Source organism: Furipterus horrens, unplaced genomic scaffold, assembly GCF_987537825.1.
Source record: "Furipterus horrens unplaced genomic scaffold, mFurHor1.1.pri manual_scaffold_8, whole genome shotgun sequence".
Taxonomy (NCBI): domain Eukaryota; kingdom Metazoa; phylum Chordata; class Mammalia; order Chiroptera; family Furipteridae; genus Furipterus; species Furipterus horrens.
Window position 1 is genome coordinate 19,290,608 of NW_028327178.1, and position 25,258 is coordinate 19,315,865.

The following is a 25,258-nucleotide window of genomic DNA, read 5'->3' on the forward strand; positions in this document are numbered from 1 at the left end:
CCATACCCCAGCCACTCACGTTCCACCTTCAAGATTTTTGCCTTATTTAATACTTCCTGTATTATTAATTTACTCTTAACTCACCTTTTATAATTTATGTTAATTTATTTTAAAAGCACATTGATATCACTATCATAAAAAACTGTTATCATTTGAAATAAATATCAGGTTTACATTAGTACATATTAAAATGAATATGCAACTCTAGATAGCCCTTATGTGTCACCACTAACATTCAGCATACCACCAGGGGTATATAAACTGTCCCCCAGGAAACACTACCAGCCCTGATCTGGGAGGAAGTAAAAGCAGAATCCAGGAGGGATGGGAGGCGGGGCTGGGAAGATACCTGCGCTCTTCTTGAGTCCTTTTTTTACCTGCAATGCCTCTCGGTGTGAGGAGGTGAGGAAGGAAAGGCTGATGTTTATTGCACAGATGAGTAAACTGAGACCCCAGGAGGTGGTCACTCACCCATCGTCAAACAGCCAGTCTCTGACGGAGCTAGGACTAGACTGTGAGTCTCCTGATCCTTGGTGGAATGTGCTTTTTACCTGCCCCTTGGGCAGGGCCCACCAGGGGCAAATAGTCTGGCACCTAAGAAGTCAGAGCCTGAGGGATCACAGCTAAGGACCACGGCGGTCAGCTGGATCAATCTCCCACTGTAATGGGAATCTTCCCATAGCATCCCTACCCACGGCTTCTCCAGCCTTGGTTTGAATCCAGCCTTTCTTCAGTGGTGGACAGTCCCAACCCATTCCACTGTTTAGTAGCCCTGGTTGCCAGAAAGATCAGCCTGAATATAAACCCCAGGCGGTCTCCCCAAGCCTTCTGCTCCTCTGTTCCCGTCTCCCCTGATGCAACACAGTGTATCCTTTCATGTTAGCCCTTCCGCTGTGCAAAGACGGGCTTCTCTCTTCCCAGGATCGCTTCCCCAGGTTCCCCGCCCTTGCCTGTTGCAGCACACCCCTTTCTGCCTCCCGAGTAGCCTGGTTTGCCAGCGACCCTCAAGAACGTACCTGCTAGACTAGTACCCTGGGTTCCAGATTGGGGTCCTCAGAGAGGAGTGCAAGGGCTCCCTGACTCCATTGTCCTGCTTCTTTATTATTATTATTATTATTATTATTGTAAAATATACGAATTATTACATTTCTTGTCTTAGCATTTTTTCTCTTTAAGTATATTTTATGGATTATGTTGTTACAATAGTTCCAATTTTTTTCTCCTCTTTGCTCCCCTCTGCCCTTCCCTGCTTCCCTCCAGCAATCCCACTCCCCTTAGTTCATGTCCGTGGGTCGTGCATATAAGTTCTTTGGTTTCAACCTCTCCCATATTATTCTTAACTCCCCTCTGTCTATTTTGTATCAACCGGTTATACTTCTTAATCCCTGCACCATTTCTCCTCCTCCCCCTTCCCAGCTGATAACCCTCCAAATGATCCCCATACCTAAGATTCTATTCCTATTCTGGTTTGCTTAGTTGGATTTTGTTTTCATTTTTTAGATTCAGTTGTTGATAGTTGTGAGTTTGTTGTCATTTTAGTGTTCATAGTTTTCATCTTCTTTTTCTTAGGTAAGTCCCTTTGACATTTCATATAATAATGGCTTGGTGATGATGAACTCCTTTAGCTTTACCTTGTCGGGGAAGCACTTCATCTGTCCTTCCATTCCAAATGATAGCCCTGCTGGATAGAGTAATCTTGGTTGCAGGATGACTTTCATCATGTTGAATACTGCTTGCCAATCCCTTCCTGGCTGCAAAGTGTCCTCTGAGAAATCAGCTGATAGTCTTATAGGCACCCTCCTGTAGGCAACTATCTGCCTCTCTCTTGCTGCCCCCAGGACTCTCTCTTTATCTTTCACCTTTGGCATCTGAATCATGATGCATCCTGGTGTGGTCCCCTCTGGGTCCTGCTTACCCGGGACCCTCCATGCTTCCCGGACCTGTATGTCCATCTCCTTCGCAAAATTTGGGAAGTTTTGCTCATTTTTTTCAATTCTTGCTTCCTCATTCTGCACTGGTTGACTGTTTTTTTCTTCCTTATGTTCCAAATCATTGATTTGAACCCTGGTTTCTTTCCCTTCATCATTGGTTTTGTGTGGATTTTCCTTCATTTCACTTAGCACAGCCTTCACTTCTTCCCTTATGTGTTTGATGTACTCAAGCATATCTATCAAGCCTGTGAGCACCTTTATCACCAGTGTTTTGAATTCTGCATCTGTTAGGTTGTCTATCTCCTCATCTGTTAGGTTGGCTATCTCCTCATCGCTTAGTTCTCCCACTGGAACCTTGATCTGTTCCCCCTTTTGGGACATACTTCTCTGTCTCCTCATTCAGACAGGCTCCTGGGTTTGTTTGCCTCCATATCCCAGGTAGAGATGTCGCTCCTCTTACATTGTAAGGGGTGGAGCCTTAGTGATTTGTCAGTACAGGGTGACCTGTTTCGCCACGTTGTTGCACTGTATGTGGGGGAGGGATCTGAGAAAAAAACACTGCCACCTGCCCAGCACTCGCCCCTTTTCCAGGCACTTCTCCCACTTCCATATGGGACTTGTGCCTCTCTAGCTGTTGCTCTGGCCATCGTTCCCAGAGTGGGTGGGTCTACGAACGTTATAGGACCGTGCGGGCCCTTTAAACAAGCGGACTCTGCTGAGAGACTGGCAGTTTCTGCCTCGATCCCAACCCCCACTGATCTGCACAGTCAGAAGCAATGAGGCTTGATTTTCCCCGGTGCTGGGACCATAAGCTTCTAGGTCTGGTGAGAAGCTGGAAACGCTCCCCAGGTGTCCCTCCTGACTTTTTAAAATGTGTGACTGTGCTTTCTGCCAGCCTGCTGATGCCACTGCCACCACACTGTGTCCTCTCTGCCCCGGCTCCGCCTCTCCTGCCTGTCTGGATGAGTATTTCTTCTTTATATCTTTGTTTGCTGGACTTCCGTGCATTTTGATTTTCTGGAACTTCTGGTTGTTTCTAGTTTTGAGGTAGTTGTATTCCTTCTTAGCTGTGGAGGGAGATGGAGCATGTCTGTCTACGCCTCCATCTTGGCCAGAAGTATGTCTTAGCATTTTTAAGTGCACAATTTAATGGTGCTAAGTAAATTCACATCTTGTACAATGCTCATCATCATCCACCTCCATAACTTTCTCATCTTCTCAAATGAAACTCTTACCTATTAAACAATAACGTCACATCCCTGTTCCTCTGGTAACCTCTATTCTACATTAGTTCTCTTTGTATTTGACTACTTAGGAACCACAGAGAAATAGAATCATACAGTATTTATCCTTTTGTGACTGGCTTCTTTCACTTAGCGTCATGTCTTCAAGGTTCATCCACATTGTAGTATGTGTCAGAATTTCATTTTTTTTTTTTTTGGAAGGCTAATTGATATTCCACTCTATGTATATAGCATATTTTATCCACTCATCTATCAATGGACATTTGGGATGTTTCCATCTTTCAGCTATTGAGAATAATGCTGTTGTTAACAATGGTGTCAAAATTGTGTTTGGGTTCCTGCTTTCAGTTCTTTTGAGGTTATACCCAGAAGTGGAATTATTGACTCAAATGGTAATTCTGTGTTTCACTTTCTGAGGAACTGCCATACTATTTTCACAGCAGCTGCATCATTTTACATTCCCACTAGCAATGCATTCTCTCTACTTCCTCACCAACACTGTGACTTTCTATTTTGTAAAAATGATAGCCATCTTAATAGGTGTGAGGTGGTTTTGATTTGCATTCCCATAATGATTAGAGACGTTGAGCATGCTTTCATGTGCTTATTGATCATTTTTAGATCTTCTTTGGAGAAATATCCATCCAAGTCCTTTTTAATCATTTGTTAAGTTGTAGACATCTATCCAGACTAGTTATGGATATTAACCCTTTATCATATACATGACTTACAAGTATTTTCTACTATTCCATGCACTGCCTTTTCACTCTGTTGATAGTTTGTGTTGATGCAGAGAAGTTTTTAATTTTTATGAAGTCTAGTTTACCTAATTTTTCTTTTGCTGCCTGTGCTTTTGGTGTCATATCCAAGAAATCATTGCCAAATTCAGTGTCATAGAGCTTTTGCCCTGTGACAAGAGTTTTCTTCCTGAGTGTTTTAGTTTTAGCTCTTATGTCTACATCATTGATCCATTTTGAGATAATTTTTATGATATAAAGTAAGTTTCAATTTAATTCTTCTGCATGTAGATATCCAGTTTTCCCAGAATCATTTGTTGAAAAGACTGTCCTTCACACATTGAATGGCCCTGACACACTTTTGAAAAGCATTTAACCCTATATACGAGGGTTTGTTTCTGGGCTTCCTATTTTGTTCTGTTGTTCTAAATGTCTGCCCTTATGCCAGTACCACACTGTTTGATTGTTGTAGCTTTGTAGGAAGTTCTGAAATTAAGATGTGTGAGACTTTCAACTTTGTTCTTCTTTTTAAAAATTGCTTTGGTTGTTTAGGGTTTCTTGATGTCCGGCTTCTTTTGATGCATCCTAAATGTTCATGAACTGTTTTTAACAGTGACAATACACCATACTGACTTTGTGGTCAAATGATTCTTGTTTACCTGGAAGAAAAGATGACAATGCTGCTGGCACCTTAGGTCCTCAGTTCTTGCCAAGGACTTCAGGCTGCTGGAGAAGCCTCCTGCATCCTCCTGGCTCATCCCCACAGGAGTGAGCAGGAGTGGGTGTCCCAGTCTTGACTGGCTGGCTCCCTCCCCACACCTCAGTGGGATAGTCCAGGCAAACATCACACTTCCTGATTAAGAATCTCAGACACACGTGCACACTAACAGGGAGTTAGCAGCTGTCCCCATGTTTGTCTCTCTCTCGGAGTGGGTATCAGGGGTCCTGGCATCTTCTGGGTCCTGGGGAAGGTTGGTAGCCACTTTTTCAACATAACCATATCAATTATTCCTAGGAACACAGTCTTGGCTACCAAATTGCCCCATAAGTGTAGTGAATTTTCTCTCCTGCCATCTGCCTCTTGGCATTCCCTCCATTACCATGGATACCCGACTTCCTTCCTGGGGGATTTCTTCTATCCGGTCTGGAATGGCTCACTCTCTTGATAACCCAGTTCTCAAAGAAGCAGAGTAGCTACATTGACATCTTCACACTGATGGCAGCCCCTGGCCAGAGTCTAAGCACAGTCTCAGGCCTTGAACTGACCCATCATCACTGACAGCTGCCATGGGCACTGCCTCCCTGAGGCACTCCTAGGTGCTGGGTCTGGGGTAAGGACATGGTCCTTGTCCTCAAGGTGCTCACAGTCCAGTGGAGGACACAGACCACCTTAATACTAAGCAGCCATAAAGAAGGTAGAGGGCATCACGGTTCAGAACTCCATCTCTCAAGTCACAGAGTCTTAGGTTCAAATCCCAGCAATGCCATCTACTAGCTACATGACCTTTGAACAAAATACTTCTGTAGTCTGTGTCTTCATGTGCATACACTTCACAATTGGTACCTTATTTAAAATCCAGAGCACCCCTCTGAGGTAAGGTCTGTTATTATCCCCACTTTGCACCTACTGTGAAGATGGAGGGGAGCATGCACAGACCACCTCTCACCCTCCTCTGTTGCCTGGTCTCAGACTAGCAGCTCCATTTCTCAACCTGTTCACTCACACTGTGTTGGCTCCAGTGTCTGGCAGGGGGTGGCTCTGAACACTGTTCTCTCTAGCTCTCATAAACCACGAGTAGGTTTCATGGGACCCACGGGAAATGGGACTGAGGCCTGAGGGACAGGGTGAGACACTCTCTGCCACCTGCTCCCAGACTGTGAAGCAGAAGCCAGAGCACTGACAGCAGTTTCTGGGGTTCAGGCCTTATCCCATGAAGCCTAGCAGTGACCCAGTAGGGGTCTCTCCCCGGAGCTCCAGAGGCTTGCCTGATCACTGCCTGGGTCAGTTCGCCTTGCCCTCAGACTTCTGTCTCAAATTGCTTAGAGAGAAAACCTCCATTAATACATATGCCAGGGTCCAAGGGAACATCAGGGCCAGCGCCCTTTCCCCTCATCTGCTCTCTTCTATCCTCTCCTTCAGTTTCCTCCATGCCATCAAGACCCATTGGGTTTAAAGCCACAGCCTCTCTGGGAAGCATTGCCTGGCCCCTCGCCTTGGCTCCCCTTCCCAGCAAACTCTGGAGAGACTGAAGTCTGTGCCATGCACTGCAGTGCAGTGACTCTCAGTGGGGTGCCCTGACAGTAGCTGTAGTCAGGAATGGGCAAGGGGTCCCCTGGGCACAGAGGAGGAACTTTTCACCCTGATCGCTGAGATTCAGACTCACACTGGCTGAATCACTGCCAGGATGAGCCACTGTGGCTGGTGGGGTGGGGCGTAGCCCAGGTGTTTTGAGGTGCATAAATGGCTGAGAAACAGCAGATCTCTGCGACTGCCGTTTGCTTTTTTGGGTGCTGACTACTTAATATGTGTCTATCTGGTCTCCCCAGCCAAGTGTGGGTTCCTCTGAGGGTAACATATTCACTGGCACATGCCAACGGGGTCATGGGGACTTAGGGACTGGGGTGAAGATTCATAAGAGACAGGTTTGTGTGGATGGGGTGAGGGAGTCACGTGTAGATACACCCACTTATGATCATAGACCAGCACAGAGCTGGATGGAACAGCCTCTCCTGGGGGAGAAGAGCTGACTTCTAGTGTCACCCCTCAATGCTTGTGTGTCTTAGCTAAGTTATACATCCTGTCTGGGCTGCTCCTCATCTTACCAGAAGGTTCTACTGGATGTTCTCTGAGGTCCCTCATCACTCTGGCTTTCTCTGGTCTTCTACTAGCTCAGCCTTTTCTCGTTTCTCTTTCCTGGCTCCACTGATTTCACTCCCCTGACCTTGATGTTGTCACTTTTGGTGTGACATTCATGGGGCAAAGCACCCAGGTGCAATTGATAAGTACTCTGCCAGTTGCAGAAGCTGAGAGCACAGGACTACCCACCCCTCTCTGGACCTGGGGAGGCTCAGGGAACCTTCTTGAGGCTAGGGTTGGGGGAGCAATATTGAAAGATGACAGAATAGAAGGGAGAAGCTGGGGGTGATATTTGAGTTAGACAAGGCAGGGTAAGATGGTGTGATCTCTCTGGGTAGATATGAAATGACCCAGTATTGGGTCTTGAAGGACCTTGGGCCAGAGGCTGTCACCTGGAGGGAGCTGTGGGTTAGACCTGTTTAGGAAAGACCCTGCCTCACCTTCTTATTGCTGATATGATGTAATTTCCTGCCCCTGGCCAAGTAATTGTTCCTATCCCAGCGCCAACCCACAAACCCTCCCACCTGAAGAAGCACTGTGATGGTCACGTGGCTTAAATTAGCTCTGAGCCCACAGCACATTCTCTGGGAAAGCTCTGCCAGCTTGGCAGTGAGACAGGCCTTGGAGAGTTCCAGCTGGCCTGGGGGCTGCTCACACCTCAGGGCTGTCACTTCCCAGGCACAACAGCTCATCAGTGATTCAGACCCAGACTCTGCCAACAGCAGACGGGCCCTTGCTCTCAGGAGGGCCCAGTTTGCGGTGGGTCCTCCTCCCTTCCCTGCTCTCAGCTGGGACCTGCTCCTTGGGCCTCCTTAGGGAGAAGCCTTCTTCTAAGAAGCGCTGATCTTCTTTGGTGGATTAGTAAGAAATACAGCTGCAGCCAGTCTTATGTTATGCTCCAAAGACACCAAGGGGCTGGTTGTTGGAGAAAAGAGAATGACACCAAATGGGACAGGCAGTGCTGGGGCCGAGAGCTGCTGGGGGTCTGGGGAACAGGGAGAACTGGGACTGGGTTTGTCCCACACAGTCACTGCTTCCACTGCTGGTTATCTCATCAGACAACCGGGTTATACTTTCATTGCAGCCTGTGCCCTGCTACACAAAGATTATCACACGGCTCCAGATGTGTACCTGGTCCTAGCAAGACCATGTTGGGCACAGTGCCCAGAGTGCATCTGAAGAAAGGACAGGACAAGAAAGGGATTGTGATTAAGGTATGAGGGGCAAGTGCAAATTGCGCTACCTGCTGTGGACTGCGGACCTGCCAGAGGACTGCATGTGCAGAAGCAAATGCAAATTGAAAGCATCTGGGGTGATTGATGCAAAAACTCCCATCACGAGGGCTCTGCCAAATACAGTGTAAACCAACAGGCCTGACTTGTTCCCAGATTCTACTGGATTTAATTATAGTGAGTAATTAAATCATTAATTTAAAAATATAGCGCTCTGGGTCACAAAGCGCACAGGAGTATACACCCCAAGTTCTCAGGTCTCAGTTCCTCTCCCAGCTTCAGTTTCTGCCTCTATAGCGTGGGTACACTAGCTGGCCTCCTGGGGCTTTTCAGGATTAGTAGAGTGTTTACCTTCTTGACCCTTTGGGGTTACCCCTCCTCCACAGGGTAAAAGGAGATTGGCCTTGGTGCCCTCCCTTATGCATTTCCCATCCCATTCCCCTCTTACCCCTTACTTTCTGTTCTTCAGTATTGTGCCCACCCCTCCCTATGAGATCAGTCTTTGAACCCTTATTCTCTGTGGTCAAAATCTGACTCTGCCACTCTACCAGTTATGCAAACATGAGCTGATGCCTTAAACTCTTTGCCTCTATTTCCTCATTTGTAAAATGGGGAATAACATTAGTTCCCACTCATCAAGTGGCTGAGCTGATTAACTGGGGCAATACACATAAAGGACTTAGTGCAGTGCTAGGCATGGAGCAAATGCTCAGTACCTGATGCAGAATCTTGGTGGTTGTTGCAGTTATTAATATTCTGATGTTTCCCTGTCTTCTTCCCCGACACCCAGGCTTCCTCTGACTCTGAGATACACAGACTCAGGAATATGGCATCTCAGAATCAGAAAGGACTTTGGAGCCACTCAGTGCCAGGATCCACCTCTAGAATCTGGCAGGCTCATCTAGACAACTGGGAATATGCTCATGACCTTCACTGCAGTTGAAGCCTGCAGGAGCATCTTTCTTTCCAGTCCTCTTCCCTCTCCCTGATATTTTCCCATAACCCAGCTCAAATGTTTATCCAGGGTCTCACTGTGGGTGCTGCTGGGAGTCATTGTTTCTTAGAATCCTATGAAGTGATCCAGAGCCCTCAACTCACAGCAGTTGGGGAGGCTTTGGGGTGGGAAAAGCTGGGCCAGCCCCACAGCGCGCTCTTCCTCTGAACTTCACAGCAGCTTCCCGCCCACCCCATCAGCTCCCACGTAGCATTGCAGAAAATCATCTCCGGAAAGAGTGGGAAGAAGAGAACTGCTTTGAATGAGGCCCCAGTGAAGAGCATCAGAGAATTTCAGGACCAAAAGGGACCTTCTCTACTTCACCTCCATTTTATAGAGAAAGTAGAAGCCAAAAAAATGTTAAGTGACCTGCTTTTGGTCACCTGGACTCAAGATGCCAATTCATGCTCCTCCAATGTTGTTCAGTGATTCAGTGGGTTATCTATTGGGAATCTTCTATGCACCAGACCCTGTACTCGGGGTAAATATGTAGGGGCCTAGATTATAAAGGGAAAAGAGTCCGGCCAATAAGAAATCACAATGCAAAGGGATAGAATGTCTAAGTGAGGATGACCAATGGAATCCAATGAAAGCATAGAGGAAGGGTAAATTAGGAGGGTTCCATAGAGGAGGCAATATCCAAGCTAAGACTTCAGAGTTGAGAAGGCATTTGCTAGGCTTTCAAACAGAATGAGGGCACTTGGGGAACTGATGGGCTGTTATTCACACAGCTGGAAGTAGGCCCTCTGACTCACAGCTTCACTGTGGCCCCAGGTCCCTGGCACTCCTAGTACCACTGCTGGTCACTCTGGCCTTTAACCCAGCAGCCAGAACCTTTGGAAAATGCATGAGATTGTACATTTTCCCTATACCTGGTTATTCGATTTTCAAATAGGTGTTTATTTCCATTTGTGGGAACAGCACTTTCTCAGGGCTGCTTTCGTATGCATGAAAATCTGGACTTACGATACAGACATCGTATTGATCCTGATCCAGCTGCTCGTATCCATTCCAGCCACCTATGGTTTCCTCCTTGACTCCTCCCCTGGGCTCTAAGCATTGCCAGAGTGAGCCCATGGAAAGTCATGAAGGGATTCCCACCTGCATGTGGCTGGATGTCCACCTGATGGCCCTATGTCTATTGTTTCCTTTCTCCATCTGACCTTGACCCTCCCTCCAGCCTTATAGCCACTATGACCAGCCCAAATGTTCCTGGTGCCAAAGCCAGTCTGAGGGTGTAAGAGTGTCTATTATATATGTGGATTTTCCTTAGGTGTGTCATATAGACTAGCAAGAGTTCTCAACAGCTTCTTCTGGACTACAGAGAGTGTCATTTATTTAAGCTCTGACCTTGGGTGACTTTAGTCTTTAGTTTTCAATTACAAGGGAAAAACATAGCTGTTGTAAAAAGAATTTTAAAGTACAAATAGCAAGAAAAAGGATAATAAAAGTTCTGTAATATCCTCACCCAAACATAATAGTTCATTTTTATGGGGCACTCAATCCGTGTCAGGCATCAGTCTTATCTATTTATCTGTCCAGAATCTTTCTAATCTTCACAACAACCCCAGGAAAAAGATATTATTATTATTTCCATTTTATAGATAAAATAAACTGAAACACAGAGATGTTAAGTAATTTGCTTATAAAGGATGGAGCCAAGAGTAAACCCAGAGCCTTGAACTTAAGCATGATGTAGGCCAGCCTTGGAGACACTCTTGTTAATGTTTTGGTGAATTTCCTTCCTGTTCTCTTTTTTGTGCATGAATATATTAAATACTACATATTGATTTAAATGGTATTGTATTATAGTCAACTTTGCGACCAGGTTTTTTCACTTAACGCTACATTATGTCATTGGATAATCTTCTAAACCATTATTTTAAGTGACTGCATGGTAGTCCATAAATAAGTGAATGTCAGAATTCACCCCAGCAATTCCCCATTTGTATAGTTTCCGGTGGTTCTTTTTTTGCTGTTGTTGTTAACAGTACTCTGTTAGATATCATTATAGATAATCTATAAATACAAATATTTCCTAGTCAATTGAATTGTTAGTTCAAGGGGTTTGCAGGATATTAAGACTTTGACAAGTATTACTCACCTGCCTCCAGGACGGTGCATGACACTCTGGTTCTTCCATGAGCTTGTGAGAAGTATTGGGTTTGCAGCGCTATGGGAGGGTAAATGCCAGCAGTGGAGTGGAATCTGGGTTGGAAAGGGAAGAAATAGAGCCGAGGAGGCTGGGGTGCAGGTGGAAGGAAAGGCTCTTCTGCAGAGCAGCAGGTGTGGGAGCCAAGAAGAGTGACTGAGGGTGAGCACGGTGGGCTGAAAGGAGTGAAAGCGTATTCACTTCCCACTGTGTTTCAGTGCCTGAGAGCATCAGGCTTACCGTGAACAGTTTCTTAGGAAAATATACTCACTGTATATTGATTTGCGGGTGATTAAAGGGTAGAGTGTTTTTTTCTTGATTACATTCCATGAGCAACTATTTAATGATTAAGTGATGTTTTAATGTCATTGTGTTACCAGGCTCAGCTGAGGTCAACCCATGGCCTGTCTGAGCACATGTCAAGTGTCAAGAAAATGACACAGACCCCAGGAGTTCTGGAGCAGAGCACTGTAGGCTTGGGAGGTGGGGTTTAAGCATGACCCAGACAGTGGCAGAGTAGATGAAATGGCAGCCAAGAGAGAACCTTCTCGTCCAGTCCCTTGAGTCCAAATCTGGGCTTCACCCTTTCTAACTGTGGGGACTTGTTAAACTTTCTTAACCTGCTTCCATTGCCTCATCAATAATGGTGACATTACTAGCAATAGGGTCTGTCATGCGGAGGATTGAATGAGATAATAGGTGTGACTGGCCCATAGTAGGTTCTCAGTAACCATCAGAGGCTCTTACTATTATTCTGATAAGTGGATGTGTGTGAAAGGGCAGCCAGGCTGAGAAAGCAAAAAAGTCCCAGTCCTATTTGAAGAATATGGTAAATCTAGGTGAGTGATTCAGGCCTCTGCACCTGAGGGAAAGAAGAGGGAAGCTTTGGGGGCATTGTGGAGGAATGGTCATTGGTCAGTGGCTGTGACTCAGCTCCTGGCAGGTAGCATTGCTGCTTACGCTTGGGTTCCACTGACCTCCACCTCCCCATACCTGGGCAGGCTTGGGTAGTCTCCGCCGGGCTGGGGGAGACTATTTCCTCTCCTCTCCCACCTCCCCAGGCAGCCTCACTGAATTCCTCTCTTCCCACGTAGCACCTGTGATACCTCACTTCTCTGTATCTAGTCTCAGGGAGCGGAAGGGATGGGTGTCTGGGTGTGAGCCCTTGCAGGTTTGGGGGAGGTGTAAGATCAAGTCCAGTCATCCTCCTTCCAACCCCGCTCCCCACTCCTCACCTGCCAGAATAAATAAAGCCACGATCTAATTACATAGGATCTGAGGATGGGTGAAAGGCAAGGGAAAGAAACTCTGTGAGTCAGTTCACCACCAGTTCATTCATGATTCTCTGCTTCTGAAAAAAGCAGGGACCACGTGAGCTTCTTTCCCTGAGGCTCAAATGATGATGAGCGTGGGATGGTTCCTTCTTCAGCAAGCAGGGTGGAGACTGTGACAGCGTTTGCTGGACTTCCGTTGTCATGAACAAGATGAGCAGCTCGCCAGGCTCAGCTGTGCATGCAGTACCAGGATTTGGGGTTGCAGCCCCCTCATGGCTGTGCCTGCCTCCCCCGCCCCGCCCCCAAGGTGGCTCTATGGAGATACGTCTTGTCGCTGCCGTGTGCTGAGTGTTCCAGACAGTGCGGGGCGGCTGTGGGGGCGGCTGGCGCACCAGACGCGGGAGGCAGCTGGGCCTGCCATTGCCTGCCTTTTCTGGAAGCCCACACAGGCAGCTTCCCGCTAGCCAGCAGGGGACAGATTTCCGGTTTGGAGGGAACAGCCTGTGCCCCTGCCATGGGGCTGGGAGAGAGAAAATAGGGGGCAAGACTGGGCTTGTATATCTCCTGGGCAGGGCAAGGAGGAACAGACCAGCCTCTGCTGGGCCCTTGAGGCCGGCAATGTGTGTTTAGGCTGCAGCTAACTCCACCAGCACAGGACGTCAGTCCAGTGATCCCTGGTCTACATCCTTCATTGTGCACTTTTCAGATCAGTGCAGTCTGGCCTCTCAGAGCTCATACTGGCCTTTGGTGGAAGGAGGCTACTGCCTGAAAGCTGGGTTGCTGGGTTCAGCTGTACAAGCTGTGCCCTGCACAAGTGTGTCTATGTAAGGAGACAGCTTTCATAGGAGAGGTTGTAGATTTTTACATTTATTTTGACAATTATTCAACAAATGGAACTAAAGTGTCTTGAGGAAAGGATCCTTTTCTCTAATTTGCACAGACACTGTGTGGGCTCATGTTAGTCCTGCTGAAAGGCCAGGAAAAAAAAAAATGAGTTCTGGGGAGAATTGCATAACAGATAGTATACCAGATGGGTAAGTCATAGGTCAGCCTTGGCATGGGCAACAATTTCTGTGATCCATTACTAGGCCGTGGTCCTCCCATGCTTGCTCAGGAAGGGTGCTGACCGCCTGGCTAGCTCCTTCTCCAACTTGACCTTCCCACCTCTTCCTGTCTCTGCTCCTTGCTTGCCCTCAGCTAGACAATGAGTTGAAGGCACAATGGCTAATGTGGAAGAACTGGTGCTTCCATCTGTCCCCACCTTGAGGGAACCCCAGCCGGGGCCCCCTCCTCACTGTCCTCTGGAACTTCAGACTCAGCTCACGCACACAGCGTCATGGAATTAGGGGAGGCTGGCCCTTCCTGTCCACTCTAGGCACAAGACATCCTTCTTCTTTCCCCCTCTGCTTTGACAGAGAAAGAATAATCATTCCCCAATCTTTGTAGCCTTCAACTGCTTACCTAGTGGTTAGGATGTGCTGTGATCATCCTACAGCCAGCAGCTGACACCTCTGCGCCAGGCAGCTCTGCTCTCGTTCCAGGCCACAGAATGCTGAGTTGCCCACAGTCCTCTGCCTAGAAACACACAGAACAGTGCCCGAGAGCACAAGAGAGCTTAGGTCAGGGGACGGCCAACTGTGGCCTGTGGGCCAAACACTGCCTGCCACCTGTCTTTCTTGGACCTTGAGCTAAAAAAGGTTTTTACATTTTTAAAAGGTTGAAAAAATCAAAACAAGACTAATCATTCATGACATAGGAAGGTTATATGTAATTTAAATGTCTGTGTTCATAAAGTTTTATTGGAACACAGTGACACCCATGTGCTTATACATAGATTGTGTATGACTGCTTTGGTGATAAAACAGTAGAGTCAAGTAGTTGAGACAGAGACCAAGTGGCCTGGACAGACAAAAATATTTACTATTGGGCACTTTACAAAAACAGTTTGCAGACCCCTGGCATGGAGCACGGGAAGCCATGAGGTACTCCGGAAAGAGCCCTGGATTTGGAGACAAGAGACCTGGCCTTGAGCCCTCTTGCCTCATTTAGCAGTGTGTGACCTCGGGTGAGCCACCTTCGCCTCTGAGCCTCAGTTTCCTCATCTGTGAATGAGAATATCAACAGCACCTGCCCTGCCTGTATTCTGTGGCCATTGTTCGGGCAGATGACTGCTGGCCTCCAGGCAGGGCAGGCACTTTTACTGGCCCTTCACCTCTGCTTCTGTCATTACCAAGTTCCTGTTATAGGGAGGGCAGCTACGTGTCATAGGTGGGTGTTTTACCCCCTCACCAATCGCCAGATCTGAGGAGTGGCACATAGTGACTGCCAACATGTCTCTCGGGATGGGTACCTCACTTCCCCAAGCACATCCCATTCCTTGTTGGGTAGCCTTAGTCACTAGAAATGTTGCTTTTAGTGAGCTAAGATACCCTTTATAATTCAACCTGCTGATACAAATTCTACCTTTGGGAATGATTCGGATGGTCTTCTACTCCTTCCAAAAATGCTTCCACCCCCTCCCTCATCCTTCTCCTACTCCCCTGAGCCCAGTGCTCTCTGGAGTCCTGTTGCCCCTCCCAACTGACCGATGTTCAGCAGTGACTTTCAGAGACTCCTCTGGTCCCCACCCCACTGTGGCATCACTGCCCTGGGCATCTTGCCACCCTGCAAAGGGGCTTGCCTCTGTGTGGAGTGAGCCCTGGCCTGGACCTGAGCAAGGATGTGAACCATAATGAATGGCTCTCAGAGGCCCTGGTAACAAGGAGAGGACAGACTCAGTCCTTCCCCTGTGACCCAGGGGAGGGCTCTGCAACTTAGAAGACTATCGAGAGCAGGCTCACCTGGACATGGTCAAGGTCCTCCTGATCCCTTACAGCCACATGTCTCATGATCTCTGGGAGGGGACCTGGAAATCTGCCTTGTTAACAAGCTCCCCAGGTAGGCAGAATGTGGCCTACGTTTAAAGCCACTGACTTCAGGGCTGCCCAGGTCTGGCCTCTTCTGAAGGCCCTGGTTCTACTTCCTGTTTCTACTTCCTGGGTCTTTGTGGTGGTGAATCAAGAGGGACTGGGACTCTGAAAAGGACTACCTTACTGGAGCCTTCAGCTGGGGATGAGTATTGGAGGGTCTTCCCTCCCCCATGATGGGTCTCACTGAGGATTGAGGAGGGAAAGAGAAGACATTGCTCTCTCCTGGCTCAGGGTTCTCAGCAGTTCAGAACCCAGCCTTCAGGGTAGTGTAGGGGTGTGTGTGTGTCCTCTATGTGTCCCCTAAAGTATTCTCAAGGGACTTAGAAGCCTTACCTGAGAGAACAGCAAGTAGCAGAAGGTGGTAGATGGTGAACTTGGAAATCATCGACACAGGCAATGTGACAGAGTCAGGAAGTGCAGAGGGGAAAGATCCCTGGGTGCTGGGACATCAGGGAAGGCTCTAGGGAGAGGATCAGTGGTGGGGCCAGGACCCTGGGTCTCAATTAAAACAGCTCTAATTTTTATCAACTTCATATACTGGGCAGAAGGTATCTGAACAAAAGATTCTGCTATGTAAAAGTTAGAAAGCCATTGCAGGAAGGGAACAGGGAAGGTAAAGTTGCCTCAGGCTGTGGAATTCTTGGCACCCAAAGAAAAGCTAGAGGAGTGTCATTTCATACACCACACAGCCACCCCTGCCCTTTGCTCCCCACCCTGAGGCAGGCTCCAGCTGGGGAGACATGGACAAGGCTCAGCATGTTGTCGAGTTTGCATGGAGCTCCATCCCCTTGGGGCCAGGCCAAGGCTGAGGCATTTGGGGATTCAATGAATGGAGCAAAGATAGAAAAAGCAGATATAACTTTTTAAATGTGGTAACCCCTAAGCATGCGTTTGCTGGCTACTATTGATGCCTCTAGCCTTTACATTGGTTATGGCCTTGACAATTTTCACTTGCGGAATCTGTTTTCCCCAATGAATGTTTACCCTGCAATGAAGTATGGAGAACAGATTGGAGAAGGCAGAATAGTTACAGTTAGAGGCATGTCAATATCCTAGGAAGATATGCTGGGGTGGTTTAGTGTGGCATTTTGGATTTGGGCTGATTCATGTGTCCCAAGGCAACATGCTAGCAGATAGAAACAGAAGTCCCCTCTTCCTCCGATTTATGCAATGCAATCATTTTAACAATGATTATTGGACTTTTTCCAGCTTTACTGAGTATTAATTGACATGTAATCTTGTGTAAATTTAATGTGTACAATGTGTTAATTTGATATGCTTGTATATGAACAGTGACCATTTGGAACCAATGTCAGGCAACTTGTTTCTTGCTCAGTTATGGACAGTGATCTTGACAATTCATGCATTGTTGGAGGGAAGAGTGGATGGTGTGGTAGCTACTTTGGGGCCTCTGTTCTTCTCAGGATCCTAATAAGCTAAGGCTTTTTCTGTCCTCATTTTCAGTAAACAAGTACGATATTAAGGTGTACACTGGAGATTTCGTTGGTGCAGGAACGGATGCTGATGTCTTCATCAATATCTTTGGAGAATATGGAGACACAGGTAATAGATTTGAAATCCTTTCTTTCACAAACCATGCCCATAATTGCTTCTTACATGGGCTGTTTGCTACCTTCCTTGCAGAGGAAAGCAAACCCAGTCTTCTCTCTGTTCCTCTGTTCAGGATCTCTCTTCTTATTCTGGTTTGTTATGGGCTTCCCCACACAACAAGGTGCCCATCCTGTAAGATGTACGTGTGTGATGTTTTCAGAACAAGGGGTGCTTGGGTTTTGGCTTGATTTAAAATTTCCCTGCATCCTAGAACAGATCCAAGCTCCACACTGCCAAGGAACTCATTCTTTGTTACACTCTTTGTCCCCCTAAGCTCCATGTCCACCTTGAGCTATAATTTGGATGTGGCATGGTCTGATTCAATGCAGCAGTTTGGGGCAGGCCAGAATGGAGCCAGGGATCCAGTTAGACTTGTCCTCACAGGTGAGGCAGGCACTGAAGACACAGGTGCAGTTACAGGTGCTGGGAAGACATTCAGGCCAGAGAACTGAGGCGGGCGGTTCTACCTGCTTCTGCCAATTTACTGCAAGAACATCGGGGTCAGTAAAGCTGCTGGGACATGTAAATTTTGGACACAACATATTTTTAAAATTCAAAATGTATATCTGAACATAAAAGGAAAAAAAAGGAGAAATCTCTAGGTGCCAAAAATGAAGAGGGAACTCAAAACCAAACTATTAGCTATGAGTGGATGCACTAGCTCTTGGAAGGATGACGCTTTCAAATTCAACCAGCCATAGGATGGGTTTTATACCCATTTGAGGTCAGAAAATGAGATATTGGTCCTTTGTGAGGCAAGATATGCAGAAATTAGAAGCACACATAAAGCCAGGAGTCTTGAAGTTTCACAGGAACATCTTCAGTAAAAGAATAGGCCAGGAAAAAAAATGCTTATTTGTGCAGTGAACTTATCTCTGCAAGAGCTCTAGATTGAAAAAACAATTGCTGAGAAATTGATACCTTAGGCTTGCACCACATGTGGGCTTGAGGTTTGATTTTACATTATAAGTGTAATTTGGGGACTTCCTCTCCCCCAAATACAGAAAATTGGTTCTATGCTAGGAATACCCTTGGGTGCTTAGCAGAAGAATTGGCAAAGCTGCATGAGAGTTCCACAGATAAAGTATTGGAGATGGGTTTAGTTTCCAAACCTACAAAACACTTACAGACATAGTTCAACATCGCTAAGCATCAATAGACACAACAAGCAATGGATCAACCTGCCTCTCTATGCAACCCTCACTGAATTTCAGATACTAGAGTAACCTGAAAAAGGCTATAAATTTAAGCATTTTAAACTGAAACTGACTATCAACATGAAAGATACAATTGGAGAAAATTACAAGCACCATGAAAAACATAGCAAACAAATACAGGACATAAAAAAAAGTTACTAAATATAAATGCTTAATGGGTGGCTTAATCAATACAATTAGAAACCATTGAATAAAGAATTTTTATGCTATAAGATAAATATGAGCAAAATATTCAGATGTAGCAGAGAGACAAAGCATTGGAAAATAATAAGTGAGAGGTCACGAGACATGAAGGAGAGAATAAGTTCTGATAGATGTTAAGCAGGAGTTCCAGAAACAGAGAATATATAATAGGTGAGAAGACATTTTTGAAGAGATAATGATTGAAACTTTTCAAAATTGTGCAAAGATATGAACCTTTAGATTAAAGTAAGAATATGAGTCATTAAACAAGATAAATAAAAACATCCACATTTAGATGCATTATGGTGAAATCAAAGGCATAGAGAAAGATCTTAAGAATAACCAGGTTTGGCAGATTTACTTCTATAAAAAATTAAATTTATAGCAAATTCCTGTCATCAATGTATAGAGGTTATAAATTCATTGAATAATATCTTCAATGTTCTGAGCAAGAATATATATTAACCTAGAACTCCGTACCCATCTAGGTTATAATTCCAGAGTGAGGGCATAATTAATAAATTTCCATGCTAACAAAGAGAAATAGGCTTTACCACTCATAGATTTATATTTAACCACTAAAGAAAATGTTTTCTTTTAAATTTATTTTTAGTGTTTTTCTATTACAGTTGTCCCACGTTTTCCCCCATTGCTCCCCCACACCCAGCCCACCTCTTCTCCCACAGTCAATCCCCACCCCGTTGTCCATGTCCGTGGTTATTTATACTAATTCCTTTACTAAACCCGTCCCTACTTACCCCCCTTTTCTCCCTCCCCTCTCCGCCCTCCCACCTGAGTACTGTTACTCTGTTCCTTGTTTACAAGTCTCTGGTTCAATTTTGTTCTTTTTTTTCATAAAGATATTTTATATTTTATTCTAAAATACTTATTGTTTTAATTTCACATTTACATCTGCAATCCATCTGGAACTTCTTTTATTTTAGTATATTTTATTGATTATATTGTTACAATAGTTCCAATCTTTTTCCCCTTTGCTCCCCTCAGCCCAGTACCTCCCTTTCCCCAGGAATCCCACCCTCTTAGTTTATGTCCATGGGTCATGCATACAAGTTCTACAGCTTCACCCTTTCCTATATTAATCTTTTTAATCCCCCCTTCTCAAACTTAAGACCCTTTATAATCTTATAAAGGACAATGGGTGAAGGTCTCGTGCTCTTCTAGTTGCTTCAAGCTGGGCATGGTCATCATCCTACCTACCCTTGGGTCCCAGCTGGCTGTCCCCAGACAATGGCGTGCTTGGTTTAACAGGCTGGCATCCGTGTTGTATTCTGGGGGCAACAGATTTGGCAACAGGGTTAAAAGGCATCATTCAATCCATAACCACTAGATGACAAAAGGCAGGTATTAATTTTTCAATGTCCCACATTAGGAAGGGCTCCTTTGGAGGAAGGTGTGCCAGGCATGTCACACCTGCCCAAAACCCTTTTGCCCACTGTACTTAGTTTGGGCTGAAGGGAGTATTTTAGGTTTTCCCCCCTCTCAGACCTCTGGGCCCTTTTTGTCCAAGTCTTTAGGATAGAAAAGAGAAATCAGTTTTAAAGTGAAGCCCACAGACTATCCCATTCTTCACCAACCCAGCTAGTTAGTTCAGCCAAACCGTTGAGTCTCAGGAGGCAACGATGCAGACAGGAATAAGTGAGGCCTATACATACAGACAATCACTCAGGTAATGAGATCATAGGTTTATGCCCTTTGAAAACAGAAAACACATGTTAATTTATGCAACATAACCCACAAACCACTCTCTAAATCTGAGAGACTGTCTTATTGGGAAGACATCCAGTTGCAAGGCATTTGATATTCTTCTTGCCTGTAAATTAAGCATCTTTGATGATGTCACAGACCTAGTTTAACTTTCAAATGAAAATAAACTTTAAATATAGATAAACTTTAAAGACAGCTGCACTAGTTTATAGTCTACTACTGAGCGTTGTGATTTTCCTTGAATCATGATTTTTCTCCTTAAGATTACCCTCCTTGTCATTAAAGGGACTGCATTAAGTCCAGTTTGAATTTATCTTGTTCATTTGCATAAACACAACAAGAGTAGCAAATGATCACATATGATCTTTAAGTCTGCTTTGCTGGAACTTCACAAGGAATCTTTAGGGTGACTTTCAGTCTGCTCTTCAGGGCACAGGAGCTCAGCCACATACCTGCCATTCAGCCTTGCCTGTAAACACCTGTCTTTTCCAAGTCCTTCAGGTTTTCCATTGTGCCTTAAGGTGCCTTCTAGCCATCTTTCAGGAAAGCAACCTTCTTCGTTCCTTCCCTGGAGAGATTGCCATGGCTGCACAGCCAACCAAGGTACCAAGCCTTTTTTTCTCATGGACTTTTATTACCTTGAAAGTCAGTCCTAGTTCCTCAGAGCTTTTTGATAACAACCAGAGCCCAAGCATGTCTCCTTTAGGCATGACATTCCAGTCAAAGTCTTGGTCACCAAAATCTCTATTAACAACTGCTCTTATTAGTTTTATGCAAAGAACCTTATGTAATTACTTGCTTTTTCAAAATGGCAAATTCTGGAGGGATCAGGTAGGGAGAAGAATATACAGTGTGAAGGAATATCCTTGTCCTTCTAATATTCACTAAAATCACGTTTCAATTCCTTATATTTTCTTTTGTTCACTTCCCTATGTGTGAGGAGTTTTTTGTGGGGGAGGTTGCTGGCTCATTGATTAATTTATTTTGCTTTCATTTTTTTTCTCCCACTAAAACTTTTTGTTTGTTTGTTTTTCTATAAAGTTGTCCCACTTTTTCCCCTATTGCTTCCCTGCCCACCCCTTCTCCCACAGCAAGTCCCTATCCAGTTGTCCATGTCCATGGGTCATTTATACCTGTTCTTTGACTAGACCCTTCCCCTTCTTACCCCCTTCACTACATCCCCCCTCTTGTCATTGTTAGTCTCCTCCTTGTTTACATACCTCTGGTCCTATTTTGCTTGTTTGTTTGTGTTGTTCATTAGTCTTCTGTATTAGGTGATATCATATGGTATTTTTCTTTCATTGCCTGTCTTATTTTGCTAAACATAATTCTCTCTACTTCCATCCATGTTGTTGCAAATGCTAGAAGTTCCTTCTTTCTTTCTGCTACATATCACTCCATTGTGTAAATGTACCACAGTTTTTTGATCCACTCATCTACAGACAGGCACTTAGGTTGTTTCCAGCACTTGGCTATTGTAAACAGCGCTGCTATGAACATAGGGGTGCATAAGTTCTTTTGAATTGGTGTTTCAGGATTCTTTGGGTATAATCCTAGCAGTGGAATTGCTGGTTCAAAAGGCAGTTCCATTTTTAGTTTTTAGAGGAAATTCCATGCTGTTTTCCATAGTGGCTGCACCAGCCTGCATTCCCACCAACAGTGCACTAGGGTTCCCTTTTCTCCACATTCTTGCCAGAACTTATTGTTTGTTGATTTGTTGATGATGGTCATTCTGAGTGGTGTGAGGTGATATCTCATTGTGGTTTTTATTTGCATCTCTCTGATGGCTAGTGATATTGAGCATTCTTTCATATGCCTATAGACACTCTGTATACCTACTTGGAGAAGTGTTTGTTCAGGTCTTTTGCCCATTTTTTAATTAGGCTGTCTGACTTCTTGTTGTTGAGACATGTAAGTTCTTCATATACTTTGGAGCTCAATCCCTTGTCTGAGGTGTTATTGGCAAATATATTTTCCCATATGGTTGGTCCTTTTTTCATCTTGCTGGTGTTTCTTTTGCTGAGCAGAAACTCTTTAGTTTGATGTAGTCCCATTTGTTTATTCTTTCCTTTATTTCCCTTGACTTAGGTGATATACCGGTGAAAATGTTTCTACATGGGATATCTGAAAATTTCCTGCCTATGTTTTTCTGTAGGACTTTTATGGTGTCACGGCTTACATTTAAGTTTTGATCCATCTTGAGTTTATTCTGGTGTGTGGTGTAAGTTGGTGGTCTAGTTTCATTTTTTTTGCCTGTCCTTGTTCAGTTCTCCCAGCACCATTTGTTAAAGAGGCTCTTCTCACTCCATTTTATGTTCCTTCCCCCTTTGTCAAATATTAGTTGACCACTTAGACCTGGGTTTATTTCTGGGCTCTCTATTCTATTCCATTGATCTATATGTCTGTTCTTATGCCAGTATCAGGTTGTTTTTATTAGAGTGGCTTTGTAGTATAGTTTGATATTAGGCATTGTTGGTCCTCCGACTGTGTTCTTCTGTCTCAAGATTGCTGTGGCTATTTGGGGTCTTTTTGGTTCCATATAAATTTTTGAAGTATTTGTTCTAGGTCGTGAAATATGTCGTTGGTATTTTAATAGGGATTGCGTTGAATCTATAAATTGCTTTGAGTAGTATGGAAATTTTAATGATGTTGCTTCTTCCCATCCATGAACATGGTATATGCTACCATTTATTTGTATCTTCCTTAATTTCTTTCTTCAGTGTTATGTAGTTTTCCGAGTACAGGTCTTTTACCTCCTTGGTTAAGTTTATTCCTAGATACTTTATTTTTCTTGTTGCTATAGTAAATGGGATTTTTTTTCTAGTTTCTATCTCTGATCATTTATTGTTGGTGTACAGAAATGCCTTCAATTTCTATATATTGACTCTGTGCCCTGCTATTTTGCTGAATTCTCTTATTAGGTCGAGTAGATTTTGTGGAGTCTATAGGGTTTTCTATGTACACTATCATGTCATCTGCAAATAATGACAGTTTTACTTCCTCTTTTCCAATTTGGATGCCATTTATTTCTTTTTCTTGTATGATTGCTGTGGCTAGAACTTCCAACACTATGTTGAATACACGTGGAGAGAGTGGACATCCTTGTCTTGTTCCTGATCTCAGGGGGAATGTTTTCAGTTTTTGTCCATTGAGGATGATGGCTTCAGGTTTCTCAAATATAGTCTTAATTATGTTAAGGTATGCTCCCTCTATTCCCATTTTGCAGAGTGTTTTCACCATAAATGGGTGTTGTACTTTATCAAATGTTTTCTCAGCATCTGTTGACATGATCATGTGATTTTTGTCTTTCATTTTGTTTATGTAGTGTATTACATTGTTGATTTGTGAATATTAAACCATCCTTGCATCCCTGGGATGAGTCCCACTTGATCGTGGTGTATGATCTTTTTAATCTGTTGCTGGATCCAGATTGCTAATATTTTGTTGAGGATTTTAGCATGTGTGTTCATCAGCTATTTTAGCCTGTAGTTATCTTTCTTTGTTGTGTCTCGACCTGGTTTTGGAATTAGGGTAATACTCGCTTTATAGAAAGAGTTCGGGAGTCTTCCCTCTTCTTGGATTTTTTGGAATAGTTTGCAAAGGATCGGAGTTAGTTTTTTTCTAAATGTTTTTTAAAATTCACCAGTGAAGCCATCTCGTCCAGGGCTTTTGTGTGCTGGGAGTTTTTTGATTACTGCTTCAATTTCACTAGTTGTTATTGGTCTGTTCAGGCTTTCTGCCTCCTCTTGATTCAGTTTTGGAAGATTGTATGTTTCCATTAATTTTTCCATTTCATCTAGGTTGTCAAATTTCTTGCCATACAGTTGTTTGAAATAATTTCTTATAATCCTTTCTATTTTTGTTATATCAGTTGTGATTTCTCCTCTTTCATTTCTGATTTTGTTTATTTGGGTCCTCTCTCCTTTTTCTTTATTAGCCAGTTAAAGGCTTGTCGATTTTGTTTACTTTTTCAAAGAACCAGCTCTTGGTTTTATTGATCTTTTAAAGTATTTGTTTAGTCTCTATGTCATTTAATTCTGCTCTGATATGATGATTTCCTTCCTTCTACTTTCTGTGGGCTTTGTTTGTTGTTGTTTCTCTACTTCTTGTAGCTGTAGGGTTAGATTTTTTATTAGAGGTTTTTCTATCCTTTTTAGGTAGACATGTATTGCTATAAACTTTCCTCTCAGGACTGCTTTTGCTGTATCCCATAGGTTTTGGGTTATTGTGTGTTCATTATCATTTGTTTCCAGAATCTTTTTGATTGCTTCCTTGATGTCATTGTTAACCCATTCATTATTTAATAGCATGTTATTCATTCTTCATCTCTTGAATGTTTTTGAATTTTTCCTTGATGTTGATTTCCAGTTTCAAGCCATTGTGATCTTAAAAGATGCTTGATATAATTTCAATCCTCTTAAATTTGCTGAGGCTTGTTTTGTGTCCTGCCATGTGGTCTATCTTTGAGAATGTTCCATATGCACTTGAAAAGAATATATATTTTGCTTCTTTGGGGTGAAAAGTTCTATATATATCAATTCAGTCCATTTGATCTAGAGTGTTGTTCAATGCCTCAATATCCTTGGTGTTTCTTTGCTTCGAATATCTGTCCATTGTTGACAATGGGGTGTTAAAGTTTCCTTCTATGAGTGTGTTGCTGTCTATATCCTTCCTGAAGTCTTTCAAAATTTTCCTTACATATTTGGGTGCTCCTCTGTTGGGGACATATATGTTTACAAGGGTTATTCCTTCTTGATGGATTTTTCCCTTAAGTATTATGAAATGCCCTTCTTTGTCTCTTTTTATGGCCTATAGCTGTGAAATCTGTTTTGTCTGATACAAGTATTGCTACCCCAGCCTTTCTTTCATGTCCATTTGTTTCATATATTTTTTTCCATCCCTTTGATTTCAGTTTGTGTAGATATTTTGTTCTAAGGTGGTTCTCTTGTAGACAGTAAATATGTGGGTCATGCTATCTAATCCATCCAGCTACCCTATGTCTTTTGTTTGGTGCATTTAATCCATTTACATTTAAGGTTATTATTGATAGGTACTTATTAATTGTCATTTTTTCCCTTTGCAGTTGTGTTCCTCTCTGTCTCTCTCTGTTTCTTCATCTTCTTAAAGCAGAC

General features: G+C 44.1%; 1 protein-coding gene across 2 annotated transcripts in view; it reads left to right on the plus strand.

Annotated features, from left to right (window-relative positions):
* LOC150002597 (lipoxygenase homology domain-containing protein 1-like) overlaps positions 1–25,258 on the plus strand; it is a 147,205-nt gene that overhangs the window by 13,610 nt on the left and 108,337 nt on the right. For both annotated transcript variants that reach the window (XM_090285096.1, XM_090285097.1), the window contains exon 5: positions 16,855–16,953. In XM_090285096.1, the coding sequence (XP_090141222.1) occupies positions 16,855–16,953 (99 nt within the window). The remainder of the gene's footprint in view (positions 1–16,854; positions 16,954–25,258) is intronic.